The following is a 14,579-nucleotide window of genomic DNA, read 5'->3' as shown; positions in this document are numbered from 1 at the left end:
TTCTTAGAGGAAGTTAATTGTAGTTAGTTTAGTCCTGGGTGTGAAGTAGGGGACAAAACATTGATCTGCACTGGCAGCCAATGAGACTCCTCCAGCAAGCAATGATTCCAGCTGGCTGGTTATGGTTTTATTTCTTAATAAATATATGGAGAAGCAAATCAAAAGTGTCTGCATAGCTCATGAATTGCGTGCCTAGTTAGTTTCATTTATTCTCCCCATTTGGAAAGGATGCTATTACATTAAAAATGTAGTTTGCTTTGTCAACAAAAGATAAATCCCATAAAATGGTCTGAAAACTCAACTTCCTCAGACCAAATTCAGCCTTAGTGTAAGTGCGTGACACTCCACTGGCTGCCCTCCAGCTCCAAATTGCAACAACCATCCTTTATTTTGATAACTGGACAGGACAAGAGGATTTTGAACCCAACACTGCTGTTCCTGAACTGGCTGAAGGGGTTACCATTAAAGCATTTATTGCCTACGATAGCAAAGCACTCTGCCTCCTCATCACACTCAGTCCCTGTTGATCCAGTCACAGAGACTGGAACCAGGATCTGTGGCATGGGAGCGTAAAGAACTAGGACAAAAATAATCCACAACAGGCCATGCATTAATGGACCTTGGGTGAGATGGGAGACTGAAGATTTAAGTGATTTACAAACACAGAAACTGCCATACCAGATCAGGATAATCATCGATCTCAGTACCAGATGCTTCAGAGGAAGGCTTACAAAACCCTGCAGTAGGCAGTTATGAAATAACCTGTCCACAGGGAAAGATTTTTCCCATCCCATCCTCCCCCCACATTAATGCTTGGCTTATGCCCTGAAGCAAGATGTAGGTACACCAGCCTACTAAAGCTTGCCAGGCTTATTGCTATCCAAATATGTGTAATTGATTTTATAAATGTGTGTGTTAGTTAAAGCTTTAAAAAAGTGTGTTGGAAGGTCATATAACATATCCCTCCACAATTAAAAATAATTCCTCTCCTGTATCATTAGAAAACTTTTCCTCTACATATTTGAATATAATATGCATGTGTGGCTGTTTATTCATGGTTTTCTAATCTTTCTTCCCTCTCTGTTTCCTTGATTGTTTCATCTCCTTCTCCCTCCTTCCATTTCCCCACAATCCAGTTTCTCTTTCAGCAGCAGTTTGTAACCCAGTCACTTTCAACTAATTTCCTATGGTAAAAAAACTAAATCTGCAATGTGAAATAATTAGCAGTTTAGTTTTTACCACAACAGAGAGAAGGTTAATAGTGGGTGGAGATGCATGAAGTCCCGACCTGCCTTTTGAGCAGCACTTTCAGAAGCAGCAGTAGTTTGAAAACTATGAACTTTTTCCTCCTCTAGCCCATCCCCGTCACCTTCAGTTGCATATTTTCACCCCACTCTCAGGCCACTTCAATAATCTTTCTTCCCTTATTAACTCTATTTAATATAACGAGGTCCCAGGTGTATCTTGTGGGCAGAGCACTGGAGTGGCATCAGCAATAAGTGACAATCATTCCAAGTGCTCGGACACTGTTGTGATGGATGTGGTATAAAAACCTACATAGAATGAGTAGGAAAGGATCCAGGTGTTCAATCGGAAAAATGGCTCTGCACAATGTCCATAGCCACACTTCAAAAAAGTCATCGCATAAATCCAGTTTGACTCCCTGCTTTTGAGCTATCAGCATTTGATCTTACTTTTATCTTGTTCAATGTACTGGCTTGCCACGAGCAGCAGCTGATTTTCGAGGTCCTTCAGGTCCTTTAAAGCTATATTGTATATGATGTAAGCCCCTCGCTGGTCCTGTGTGTGAATGTATCCATCTTGAGTGGTGTAAAAGTCATCATGATTTTCCACCTCGGAAAACTCCATGAACTGTGCACTGTGGACCTGTGCAATGGCAAATCCAAAGAGACATTGTGATACAAGCAATCAGTTTTACAAGACATGCAATGATGCAAACCAATATATCTAAGAGCAGGCCTGAGCCTGAAAGAGACAGTCTGCAACGTCACCAAACAGCAATAAAGTACAGCCAGAAATAAAAACTATACAAGAAAAGATATCACATTTCTGTGCTTCTACCTTATGAAAGCTATTTTGTTATATTGTGATAAGGGTTGTAAATGAGTTTCCATTATTAGCCTGATTTTGCCCTCACGCCCCAAAACCACACACAAAAAAAGTCATATAGGCCTCAAAATTGGTAGGTTAGCTCAAGATAGATTTTTTTTCTACAAATAATGAATCAGACAAGGGCTTCCTTAATTATAACACTCAAGCAGGTGTTCACAATTTTTTTCTAAAGTCTTCTATCTTTCTGCCACTTTGTAACAAAAAAGCAACAGAGAAGAAAAATAAAATTTAGTTTGTCAGACTCCTTTTCAACTATTGTTTTCCTTATCATCTTTTCCAATTCTGTAATATTGCTTGTCATGCATTTCTGTGTTATATAACATTTTGAAGGATTTGGGTAGAACCCCCAAGCATCCAAAAGGTTTCGCCATCGCCATTTGGGTTCTGAAATGGTGTATTAACTGATGTGTGTGTGCTGGATTTTACAACATTTATTTGCAGGTACTGAACCAATGGGATAGTTTAACATTTACCTATACCTTTTATTCCTCTAAAATCAACAGCATCTTTAAAAGAGTTGGTCCAGATTATCTACTCTGGCGCTGTGCCACTATTCAATACTGTTCAGTAACATCCCTGGCATGAGCTTCACATTGCAATTAATAGGAGTGGTGTGGCTTTCAAAGCAGTAGAAGCGAAACCAGAAAAAAAAGCACTTTTCTTCTAGAATAAAAGTGTCCATATGGGGAGTATGGTATGACAGTTAATTTCCCAGTGTAGACAAACCCTTGGCATACAGCCGCAGGGTGACCAGACAGCAAATGTGAACAATCAGGACGGGGGTGGAAGGTAATAGGAGCCTATATAAGAAAAAGACCCAAAAAATTGGGACTGTCCCTATAAAATCGGGACATCTGGTCACCCTATACAGCCGTGCCTTATTTTAATTTATTTTTTAAATCCAGCAGGGACATGATCTGTCTGGCTGTTTTGGCCCCTGCTGGAGACATCAGTGCCCTGATACCTCTGCTTAAGAAAAATCTGCTCCGGCCAGGCCACTAGTAAGATCTAGTCCTCCAGAGGCCTAGAAGGGCCAGAAGGTGACACGAACCAAGAGGGAGCCAGCAGGCCAGTTAAGAAAGCTTGTCTGCTTCTTGTAGTGCTGGGTGACTCTGGGAGACCGAAGGAACTCCCCAGAGTAAACCCAGACCCCCAGGGCCTTGTTGGGTCCTGGTCTTAAAGTGCTGAAGCCAAACACCTGCTTTTACATTTGTTTGTTTAAAGGCACAGGCCACCAGATTCTGAATCGGTAACTATTTATTGTAAACTGAGGCAGGGACCATCTGCAATGCCATGCCTTGACACAGGGGGTGCAACAGCAGTAAGGGAAACCTCTTACAAGAAGTTACTTTATTTACTTAATATCTTTTTGCAAGATCCTTATTCTTCATTTATATGCAAAGTCTGTTTTTACTTTTCTGTGTCTAATACACCATCCTAATTCGCACTGTCCAATATTATAGTGTAATATCTTAACACTGCCAGCCTTCCTCCTCTCTTTGGTTTTACTAAGATCCTCCTCTTGACCCTAGGAAATCAGTGATGTCAAACAAGTTTACCTCTCCCAAAATGCCTTCCAAAATTCCATTAGAAAGAGAGATGGGCAAAGCAGAATACTTGCCCTGGGCAAGGCATTAATTTTAATTATGGAAACCTCACCACACCAAATAAATCAATGCATTGCCCAATGCTCTTTAACTGTCTTAGTAGTAACAGAATGTTAACTGCAGAGATCTGTGCTGGACTAGAGAAATATTCATATTTCACTAGCCAGTAAATGCCCACAAAAACCTATGTTTAATTTAAATGTAGTATTAGATCAGTTTGTTAACATTCTTTTCTTCTTTCTGCTAAAAGTATGTGCTCTTTGTTCTTTACTTACATTTCTGAAGTGAGTATTAAGCTTCAGTGCTCTCAGAAGTGACAGGGTAGGGAATTTGTTAACATTTAAAAAATCCTTTATAGCAGAATCAAGATAAGCTTGATTTAGATAAGTAACTGAGAAAATATCACAGTGAGAAGCACAATACAAGGCAGAAGTTTTAAGTACCAGTAAATTCCTACATCAGTTGAGGGAAGACCCTGAAATTTTGCTTTTTCACCTTACCCCCTCAATTTTCAATTGGTCTTTGCTATTTGTTTCTCCAATTAGACCACAGTCTGGAAGTGGTCACCACAAAATATTATGAAATATGAGGACAATCCCACAAAATTGGAGAATCCACCCCCCCCCCCAAACAAACAAACCAGGGAGCATCTCTGCAATGTTTATGGTTTGGAGCCACATTTTAAATACACCTCAACCAGGCCTTCAACTTGATGCCCACAATTGTTTGTGGGTACAAATAAGGCTTTTAAAAATCCAGCTGTACATCTGTGCCTTCAGATCAGGTAGCTGTGTGTCTAGGAGGTGTTATTAGTGCCCACCATTATTTGTGCCTGTCATTTTCTCCTGTAGCTGCTCAGAGGCACTAAGACCACAAAATCCACATAGGATTACAAAATAAATGTTAACACCCTTCACATACTTCCCTCCTCAGTGCATCACTACACTTGACTCTGTCTACCTTGATTACAGCAGCCTCCAATGAGAAAATGCTGTTCCAAGCCAAATCCTAGGACTGAAGGAGGAGGGATGCAGCCCCGAAGGATTTTTAGTTTCACTTAGTATATTTCTTGAATGCCCTTGCATCCTGAAACTGAGTGTCATGCCTCTGATGCCTCCAGTCTCAACCAGCCTGAGGTTGGAATGTGAAATGATGGCCTTAAATCTGGGTTTCCTGCACAGCAGTGTGATGTATTAACTGTACACTGAATGCCCAGCTCATAGATTACAGTCTTATCAAAATGATATAGTCATAATACAAATTAGCTTGTCCAACTGGACTCCCATGTGGGGTGAGACGTATAAAACTTGGCACCATCAGCTTGCAAGTTACAGCATAATCAGTTAAAAAAGCAGAGCAGGCTTGAGGATCTGTCAATTAGTCTGCCAGGAAAGCAGTTGTATTATTATCATAAACTTCCTAAGAGACAGCCTTTGCAGTATATTAACAAATCATATTAGAAACTGTTGTTAGGGAAACACTGGAGGATGTGCTACCAATTGCATTGCCAGTTGAACTGTTGTTGGTTTAGTAAATAATATTTATCTTGGCTTCAGTTGATGTTCAGACTTATACATCAGTACCTTTGAATTATCCTGGGAAAGCACATCGATTATTTCACTATCACTCATAATTACACCCTCTCTCCCACCACCTCATCCTCAACGCCCTTACCCCACACACAGAGTATTTAGCCGTCACTTTCCAGATCACAGAGTGCTGGGAAAAATGTGGTCAGGCTTGTTCCTTACACCATCTTCCACATTTTGGGAGAGAAGTAGAGGGAAATAAAGAAACCTTATGCAAGTGAACTCATCATAACCCTGCTGTAAAGTAGTTCATCCAACTGGTACTATGAAGTATTTTTCAAGCAAAAAGGGAGCCGTTTCAGAAAGAGAGAGAGAATGCAGTATATACTCAGTATGTCCAGGGAACACACAATGGCATGCTATGGTACTGCACATGAATTTGTTATGGCTACCTTGCAGTAGTAAAGCCAGCAGCAAGTTTTGAAGCTCACCCTGAACAGGTTTCATAGTACAAACACATTGTTATAGATAAATAATATTATAATAGTGTTCTGTGCATTCCACATATTTTACACAGGGAAAAAGAATTATATGTCAAAATGCTTTAAAATCTTATTGAAATTATTTTTTTGTATACCTTCACCTCTAAAGCCAAGTGCCATAGTTACAACATTCCACCTACACAGACCTCAGAGGAAGATTTAAAAAAAAACCCAACCCTGTAACTAATACTTCTCGAGATTTCTAAAATGTTACTTAAAACACCTTTTTCCATACACTGTATTAAGGTCTGCTATCTCAGGGTCCCCAGGCTAGAACCAAATGCCTTACCAACTGTATATACCTCCCAGTTTTAGGCCATGATAGATCACAAGACAACAGGCCTTAAAGTTGTCAGGTAAAGAATCAAAGGAGGAGGATAAATGCAATTCAGATAGGATAAATTGCTGAGCTATCACAACAAAGTTTGCAATTGAGAGAGAAAAAGACTAAAAAAATCCCAAAGAGGAACATATTACATATTCCTATTTCAATCTACGTTTTGGATGACCTTTTTATAGAGTTATTGAATGGATCACCTTGAAGTCAGCTGATGTATAATGGACATAGTGGCGAGAACCAAGACCACCAGAAACATCAATGCCTCCTTTGACAGCATTTACCCAACAGGTATCTTCAGCACTGGGGACTAGATTACCAGCAAGCAGGGTGAGACCTGAGGTGCTGATTGTTAAAGTTCTCTCAACAGATCTGAAGTAGTTCAGGATTCCCAGGCAGACCCGCTGAAACAAAGGAGATACATAAACATACATTATGGTAGCTTAGGTAGGATTACACGGACTTTATGCCTTTGAAAAGTTAGCTCTGACATGGGCTTTTGTTTTTACCTGGAGGTCTCTGATTCTCAGGTGACGTAAGTAAAGGACGGACAAGTAGGCTCCTTTCCTCATGATAAGGTCCTTATTGTTAGCCTCTGTGCCCTCATCTAATCCCAGCAGCTGCAAGGTGGTTACGTAACTATACCTTTTTCCAGACAGAAGAAAATTAAGTCATTGTTCCTCAAACTGATTTCTAAAACCCATCTAAATTAAAGAGCCCTTTCATGTCCTGTCTAGAGTGAACTACTGCCTATTGAATTAACTGCCATGGAAACCTGCAGCATAGCACAACACAATACAGAAGAGAGGACTAATGTTTCTGGCAGAGTTTGAAGATGGGACAAGTGTAAGCATTTATTTTTCTTTACCAAGAAGAATATAGTTTTACCCTCTTTCTTTCTTCTTCCTGGAAGATCCTGGATTCTTGCTGAGACTGATAGTTTCCATACCCTTCTCATTCATAGCCACAGCAGGATTATTATCCTGTGTGTTTTGATCCTGTTTAAAAAAAAAAAAAACGGTTTTGAGAAGATGCTTACAGTTCTTGTTGTCAGCATTATACAAAGGCCTTATCATAAAAACCAGGATCCAGGGGTGGACCTGCAGAGAGCTCATTGCCAGACTGGGGACTAGCATGAGCTACAGCAAGGGAAAAATCAGCATGGACACAGAAGAAGATTGGAAGCAAGTAAATCCCTCAATTAAAAGGGTGACTGGAAACAATTTTAACTGATTTTTAGTAAATTTCAATTATTTGTATCTGAATTTCAAAAGGCCTAAAATCACAGATTTCCCATTCAAATCAAGAAGGGAGCCAACATTAGAATAAGCCTTAATTTATATTTAAATGAGGAATAACAAGGAGTCCGGTGGCACCTTAAAGACTAACAGATTTATTTGGGCATAAGCTTTCGTGGGTAAAAAAACACTTCTTCAGATGCATGGAGTGAAAATTACAGATGCAGGCATTATATACTGACACATGAAGAGAAGGGAGTTACCTCACAAGTGGAGAACCAGTGCTGACAGGGCCAATTCGATCAGGGTGGATGTAGTCCACTCCCAATAATTGAGGAGGAGGTATCAATTCCAGGAGAGGCAAAGCTACTTTGTAATGAGCCAGCCACTCCCAGTCCCTATTCAAGCTCACATTAGGGACTGGGAGTGGCTGGCTCATTACAAAAGCAGCTTTGCCTCTCCTGGAATTGACACCTCCTCATCTATTATTGGGAGTGGACTACATCCACCCTGATCGAATTGGCCCTGTCAGCACTGGTTCCCCACTTGTGAGGTAACCAGGGGTGAAAGTGAGCCGGTACGGGCCGGTACTGCGTACCGGTAAGAACCCGCACCGGCCCATACCCAGCCCACATTAAAGCGCTGCCACAGCAGCGCTTTAAGGATGGTCCTTTGCTGCTGCGGTGCTTTAATGTTGCTGTGCCCCCCCGTCGGTGGGGGGCGCAGCAACATTAAAGCGCTGCCATGGCAAAGGACCCTGCAGCGCTTTAATGTTCCTGCCCCTTTTGGCCCCCCTGACCGCCAACGGGTGGGGGGGGGCAAAGGGAGGAGCTGCCCTGGGGCCGGCGATTTAAAAGGGCCCAGGGGCTCCGGACACCGCTGCCGCTACGGCAGCAGCGGCGACCACAGCCCCAGGCCCCTTAAATCAACACAGGAGCCCTGGGCGGTGCGGGCCAGCCGGACTGGAAGGGCTAGCTGGGGGATGCTGACCCCCCAGCTCCACCCCTTCCATCCGAGGCCCCACCCCTTCTGGGGGCCGGAGCCGTCCCGTACCGGTAAGTGGCCTCAGTTACTTTCATCCCTGGAGGTAACTCCCTTCTCTTCATGTGTCATTATATAATGCCTGCATCTGTAATTTTCACTCCATGCATCTGAAGAAGTAGGGTTTTTACCCACGAAAGCTTATGCCCAAATAAATCTGTTAGTCTTTAAGGTGCCACCGGACTCCTTGTTGTTTTTGTGGATACAGACTAACACGGCTACCCCCTGATACTTAATGAGGAATCTAATTCTCTCTCATGTGGACCTCCTCTGAACCTACATGCAGGCATACAAATGAAGGATCAAACCCAGACTCCTAAGGAGACTATCATAATAGTAATTGGAACTATATCAGTCCCCCACTCCACCCCAGTTCAGGGCTGTAGATAATATCTTTGAAATACTTTGTAGTGATGTCTGTTTTTCTAGGCCCCTTCCACAATAAACTTTAAAAAAAATGTAAAAATTATTCAGGAAAGTAGCTAGTACTGCCCATCCATCACCACCTCCATCAAGGCCTGATTCTAATCTCGCTTTCTCTGGTGTCATCAGGAGTTACTCCCCTGAAGTCAATGGAGTTACACTGGTGTTAAAACTGGCATTTATTTCTTAAACCACCCACCCACGCACCCAGTGCTAGTTAGCATCAGAAATCTGTATTCTTTAGAAGACAACAGGACAGTGAAGAGATTATAATGAGGAATCCTTGTGGCACCTTCAAGACTAACACATTTATTTGGGCATAAGCTTTCGTGGGCTGAAACCCACTTCATCAGATGCATGGAGTGAAAAATACAGTAGGCAGGCATATATGTTACAGCACATGAAAAGATGGGAGTTGCCTTACCAAAGTGGGGGGTAAAGGCTACTGAGGCCAATTCAATCAAGGTGGAAGTGGCCTATTCCCAACAGTTGACAAGAGGGGGTGAATATCAACAAAGGGAAAATTACTTTTTGTAGTGACCCAGCCACTCCCAGTATTCATTTTCCAGAATCATTCAGTGCTGTATGAACAATCATATATAAACCCACCCCACAATCCTATGAGAAACAACATCCTAGGAGGGAGACCGAGTTTTGGAAGATAGGGAACTTCATGGTCTCCCTACAGAAGCTTTCAATGCAGAGGCTCTTCATCATCACTGATTAAATGAAGGTTTTCTAAAAAAGGAGTTACTAGTCCATACTCATAGTTACACAAGTTTCACCTGATCTTCCCCTTCAGAAATACCTGCTGAAGCTCTGAGTTGCTATAAATTCTCTCCCAGATTCGATCATAGTTATGCTGTCTTGAGCGGTGAGAAGTCACAAAACTTGATCGCACTGGACTTGGCTATAGCACTCCTATAGCATGCTCCTGGAGAACGTCAATCACTTGCTCCATGTCAGAAACCTTATTGCAATCACATCAAATATTCAAGAGTTAAGATTCACAAGGCAAAGCTAAAAGCAAGGCCATCTTTTTTTGAGGAGTTGGGATGAGTTCTAGGGAATTTAGCAAGGCAGCATAGCACCTCCATCCAATCTATTATATACCTGCAAATGATTGCTGCTTCTCTGCACAAGTAAATTGTCTGTTTCCCTCCCTCCCACCTCCCCAAAAGGCTGAAGATGTCAGATGAGACCTCCCCATAGCAGAAGACTACAAGAGAGCCACCTGATTTGGGAGAGAGAGATGCTTCATTTCCTCATGGAGGTGGATTGGTAGAGGGACAAGAGGACAGCCTCTTCCCCTCAGTGCCACCTCCCCTCCAACTTCCTATGCCACCTCTTTATTCCCTTTATTGACCCCCCTCGGTGTGACATACTATACCTTGGGGGAGTGTCTTGTAACCCCCATATTCCTCATCTATATATAACTGTGATATTGCACATAAAGCATGCCCTGTGAGGTATCAGGGAAAAGGCTGTCATCAGCTGAGAGTTACTGTTCTAGCAAAATATGTATATCTTTAGTGCATATGAAGTTATGCGAATTGTGTTGTATGGTTGTCACTAAAACCTGCTGTAAGTTGGGGAATCAGCCAGATGATAGCTCCCCAGAGACAACAGCAAGGAAAGTAACCAATGCCCGGGCGAGGTGTCAAACAACCATCAGCCGCCATTGTCCAGCAAGGGAGTTACAATTCAATGACTGACCTGCATGAGGCCACACTAGGGGAATTGCTCAACCTTGCCTGGGGACTCAGCAATGCCCACCAGACATGCCTGGACATTGTGTTCTCCAAGCACATGGGATTGAGGGTATAAAACAGAACATAGGGGGCCCATGCTTGGCCTTTTCTCCTGCCCCCACCTATGCTGCAAGCAATAAGAACATGGAGAAGACTTAAGACTCCAACAGAGAAGAATGGCCCAGGTTTCAAGGGTGAAATCTGTGTACTATGAACTGCAACATCCAGTGGGGTGAGAAAAACTGCTTAAATCTAGATGTTGCCCAGTCGAATAGGATTGAGAGTGTAGACTGCATGCTTATATTTTATTTTATTTTATTTTATTTTGGTAACTAACTGACTTTTTGCCTATCACTTATAATCACTTAAAAATATCTATCTTTTGTAGTTAATACATTTGTTTAACTGTTTATCTTTACCAGTGAGTTTGTATGAAGTGTATGGCAAAACTGCTCATGTTTGCAAAGGCGTATGTCCACTTTCCATTGATGAAGTGGTGAACCAATTAATAAATTTGTACTGCCCATCTTGAGCAAGACGGTATAGTCCTGAGGTACAGTGCTGGGTGGGACGTGGCTGGTGCCTTTCTCTGTGTGATTCATGAGTGGCTCTGAGTGCATTCATGCAATCTAGCTGGGTATGGGGCTCCACATGCGTCTGTGCTGAGTGATAACAGCACCTGGAGGGGCTTGCTGCTTGTCACTGGCAAGGCATTGTGAGAGACAGCTCAGGCTGGAGAGAGTTAAGGGGGTACAGCAGTCCCATGCTCTCCCCGGGGATCCCGTCACACTAGGTATTTCAGGCCCTGCCCTATCCCAAACTTGAACATTATTTCTGTAATTCCTCTTCTACCCACCAAAAAACAGTAATGCCATTTCTCCTCAGCAAGGCCAACAGGATTTTTTTTTTAAGTTTTGAGAAAAAGGCATTATTGAAAAATAAGATCCCCAAAAAGGATTAGGAGATTTTTCACAGTGTCAATGAGAAGACACTGTTTTTAGTCATCACTTCAAAATTCCTTTTTGGATTTATTTATTTTATCCAAACTTGCTGGAAAATTTCTACTCAGATACAAGATTTGGCATGTGTAATTTCAGGTGGATTTGTTTCTTTGGGGAATTTTTGGTGGGAGGAGAGGGGTTTGAAAATTGGGCCTACAATGAGACGCCTGTTTCAGTCTTACATATGGAGCAGCTACAGTCAGTGCATCATATACATCTTTTCTTCTATATCACATCTTTCCATTCCTTAAAGGGATCCATCAGAGTGAAATCTGGTCTTTTTAAAAAGTTTAAAAGTAGTGTTAAGTACAACCCTTGCCCTCAACTCACTGTCCATTTTGTGGCATTATAGTCATTTAATTAATAAATAAATACTAATAAAACCACCACCCCTATCACCTACCTCGCTATTACAGAGTGAGGTTCATCAGTAGATATTGAAGTGCTTTATAAAGAAGGTCAGTATCATTATCCCCATTTTAGAGATGGGGAAACTGAGGCCCACAGAAAAGTTACTTGCCCAAGGTCACCTAGCAGGCTAGTAGCAAAGCCAGGAACAGAATCCCCCAGTCCAATGCTCTATCCATGAGGCAGCACTGCCTCTCTATCTTCCTATTTATTCCTTTTTTTAAATCTCTCCCCTGTCATGGTGTGAAAAGACTCACACAAAATAGGAAACTGGCCAACTCTGCTCAGAGGCAGGGAAGCTGAATATACACCAAGTGCTGCCAAAAAGCATATATTAAACAAACTAAAAAAAAACAAAACCCTCTCTCTATTCTTGTCAGTAATTTTATGTGTTACAAGTAACGCTAGTAAATAAAAAAGGAGAGAGATAAATAAGCACTATTTTCAAGTTGATGGTGTCTCTGTAATAATCACTGTTAAGACTGTTGCAGCTCTCATAGGAAGGTTTCTGTTAATGTAGTGTTATACTTTAGGAGCAAACATAAGGCTATGGGGTCTAGGATATTTACAATAAATATTCTGCATAATTCTTTTGAATTAAGGTGCTGGAGGTCATGCTTTGGAAATTAAGGCATAATGATCATTAAATCAAACTTTCTTGTTAAAAATAAATGAACAAAATATAGGCACGGGGACTGAATCAAAAAGAAGCTTTAACAGAGACAAATTAAAAATCAAGCTCCACACAAAAGCACCATTTCTCATTCATTTCCCACATAAACCACAATTTTCTGTCATGCACATTATTTATTTAGTATAATCAATGAGTTCTTTGCCGGTCTCTTGTTCATACTACCCTAAAATACAGCAAAAAACTAAAAAAAAATTGGACGGTTTTACCTTTACTATCAAGTACTTTTTGTATTCCTATATTTTCCCCCTAGATTTATTTTAAACATTGGTAGAGACTGGGACCAAAAACACAAATAATAATAATAATGCCACCTCACCTATTTGGTAGTCATCAAAACCTGCTTACCAACTGCAGTTTTGGTCAGGCTATAAGGGATCTCTGGAGGTCATCTAGTGCAGTGGTTCTCAAAGCCAGTCCGCCGCTTGTTCAGGGAAAGCCCCTGGCGGGCCAGACCGGTTTGTTTACCTGCCACATCTGCAGGTTTGGCCGATCGGGGCTCCCACTGGCCGTGGTTCACTGCTCCAAGCCAATGGGGGCTGTGGGAAGGGCGGCCAGCAAGTCCCTTGGCCTGCGCCACTTCCTGCACCCCCCATTGGCCTGGAGCAGCGAACCGCGGCCAGTGGGAGCCGCGATCGGCTGAACCTGCGGACACAGCAGGTAAACAAACTGGTCCGGCCCGCCAGGGGCTTTCCCTGAACAAGCGGCGGGCCGGCTTTGAGAACCACTGATCTAGTGAATCCGCCCATGCTGAGGCAGGATTAAGTACACCCTGATACAGATATGTCTAACCAGTTCTTAAAAACCTCCAGAGATGGGAATTCCCCAGCCTCCCTAGGTAACCTATTGCAGTGCCTACCTATCCTTAGAGTTAGAATGATTTTCCTAATATCCAATCTAAATCTCCCTTGCTGCAAACTAAACATCTTGTCCTACTCTCAGTGGACAGAGAACAACTGATCACTGGCCTCTTTATATCAACTTTTTACATATTTGAAGGTTTAGGTCTGCCCTCAGCCTTATCTTCTCTAAACTATTGGTTTTCAACCTTTTTCACTTGTGGACTCCTAAAAATGTCAAATGGAGGTGCAGATACCCTTGGAAATCTTAGGTATTGTCTGCAGACCCCCAGGGGTCCATGGACCACAGATTGAAAACCACTGCTCTGGACTGAACATGCCCTGTTCTTTCACCCTTTCCTCATAGGTCAGGTTTTCTAAAACCCCTTATTTTTGTTGCTCTCTTCTGAACTCACTCCAGTTTGTTCACATCCTTCTTAAAGTATGGTGCCCAAAATGGGACACTGACCTCCAGCTGAGGCCTCACCAGTGTTGAGTAGGGCAGGACAATTACCTCCCAGGTCTTACACATGAGATTCTTGTTAATATGTCCCAGAAAGACATTTGCTTTTATTTGCAATGGCATCACATTGTTGGCGCTCATTCAATTTGTGATCCACTGGAACCCCCAGAGCCTTTCCTGCAGTACTGCTGCCTACCCAGTTATTCCCCATTTTGTAGCTCTGCATTTGATTTTTCCTTCCTAAGTGGGGTACGTTACACTTATCTTTATTGAAATTCATTTTTAATGAACTAGAATCATTTATTCCCTTGCTCCACTCCATAGAAGAGAGAATAATCTTCCCCATTCTTCTCCAGCTGGCAATCCCCACCCCCCTCACCTTTCATCTCCCCAAAACTATCAATGACATGCCAGATTTCCATATTGTCCAAGACTTACTGCAACAATTAGTGAAGTGTTACTCTATAAACTCATTAGAAACTATTGTGGCTACGGAATATCCATATCCAATCTCCAAACCTATAAACAACTACACTACAGGATGTTACAGCACAGCACTACAGCAGTGCCTTAATA

The 14,579-nt window shown here is 42.1% G+C and overlaps 1 protein-coding gene across 1 annotated transcript in view; it reads right to left on the bottom strand.

Annotated features, from left to right (window-relative positions):
* Positions 1-14,579, bottom strand: part of LOC140908917 (uncharacterized) — a 33,126-nt gene that overhangs the window by 17,409 nt on the left and 1,138 nt on the right. Inside the window, exons 3-7 of the mRNA XM_073336991.2 lie at positions 9,659-9,820; positions 7,037-7,146; positions 6,658-6,793; positions 6,349-6,552; positions 1,695-1,887 (exon numbers count right to left, since the gene is read on the bottom strand). Coding sequence (XP_073193092.2) covers positions 1,695-1,887; positions 6,349-6,552; positions 6,658-6,793; positions 7,037-7,110 — 607 coding nt within the window. The 5' untranslated portion in view covers positions 7,111-7,146; positions 9,659-9,820. The remainder of the gene's footprint in view (positions 1-1,694; positions 1,888-6,348; positions 6,553-6,657; positions 6,794-7,036; positions 7,147-9,658; positions 9,821-14,579) is intronic.

The sequence above is a fragment of the Lepidochelys kempii genome, chromosome 3 (genome assembly GCF_965140285.1).
Source record: "Lepidochelys kempii isolate rLepKem1 chromosome 3, rLepKem1.hap1, whole genome shotgun sequence".
NCBI classification, from domain to species: domain Eukaryota; kingdom Metazoa; phylum Chordata; order Testudines; family Cheloniidae; genus Lepidochelys; species Lepidochelys kempii.
This window is presented reverse-complemented; position numbering and strand designations above follow the sequence as displayed.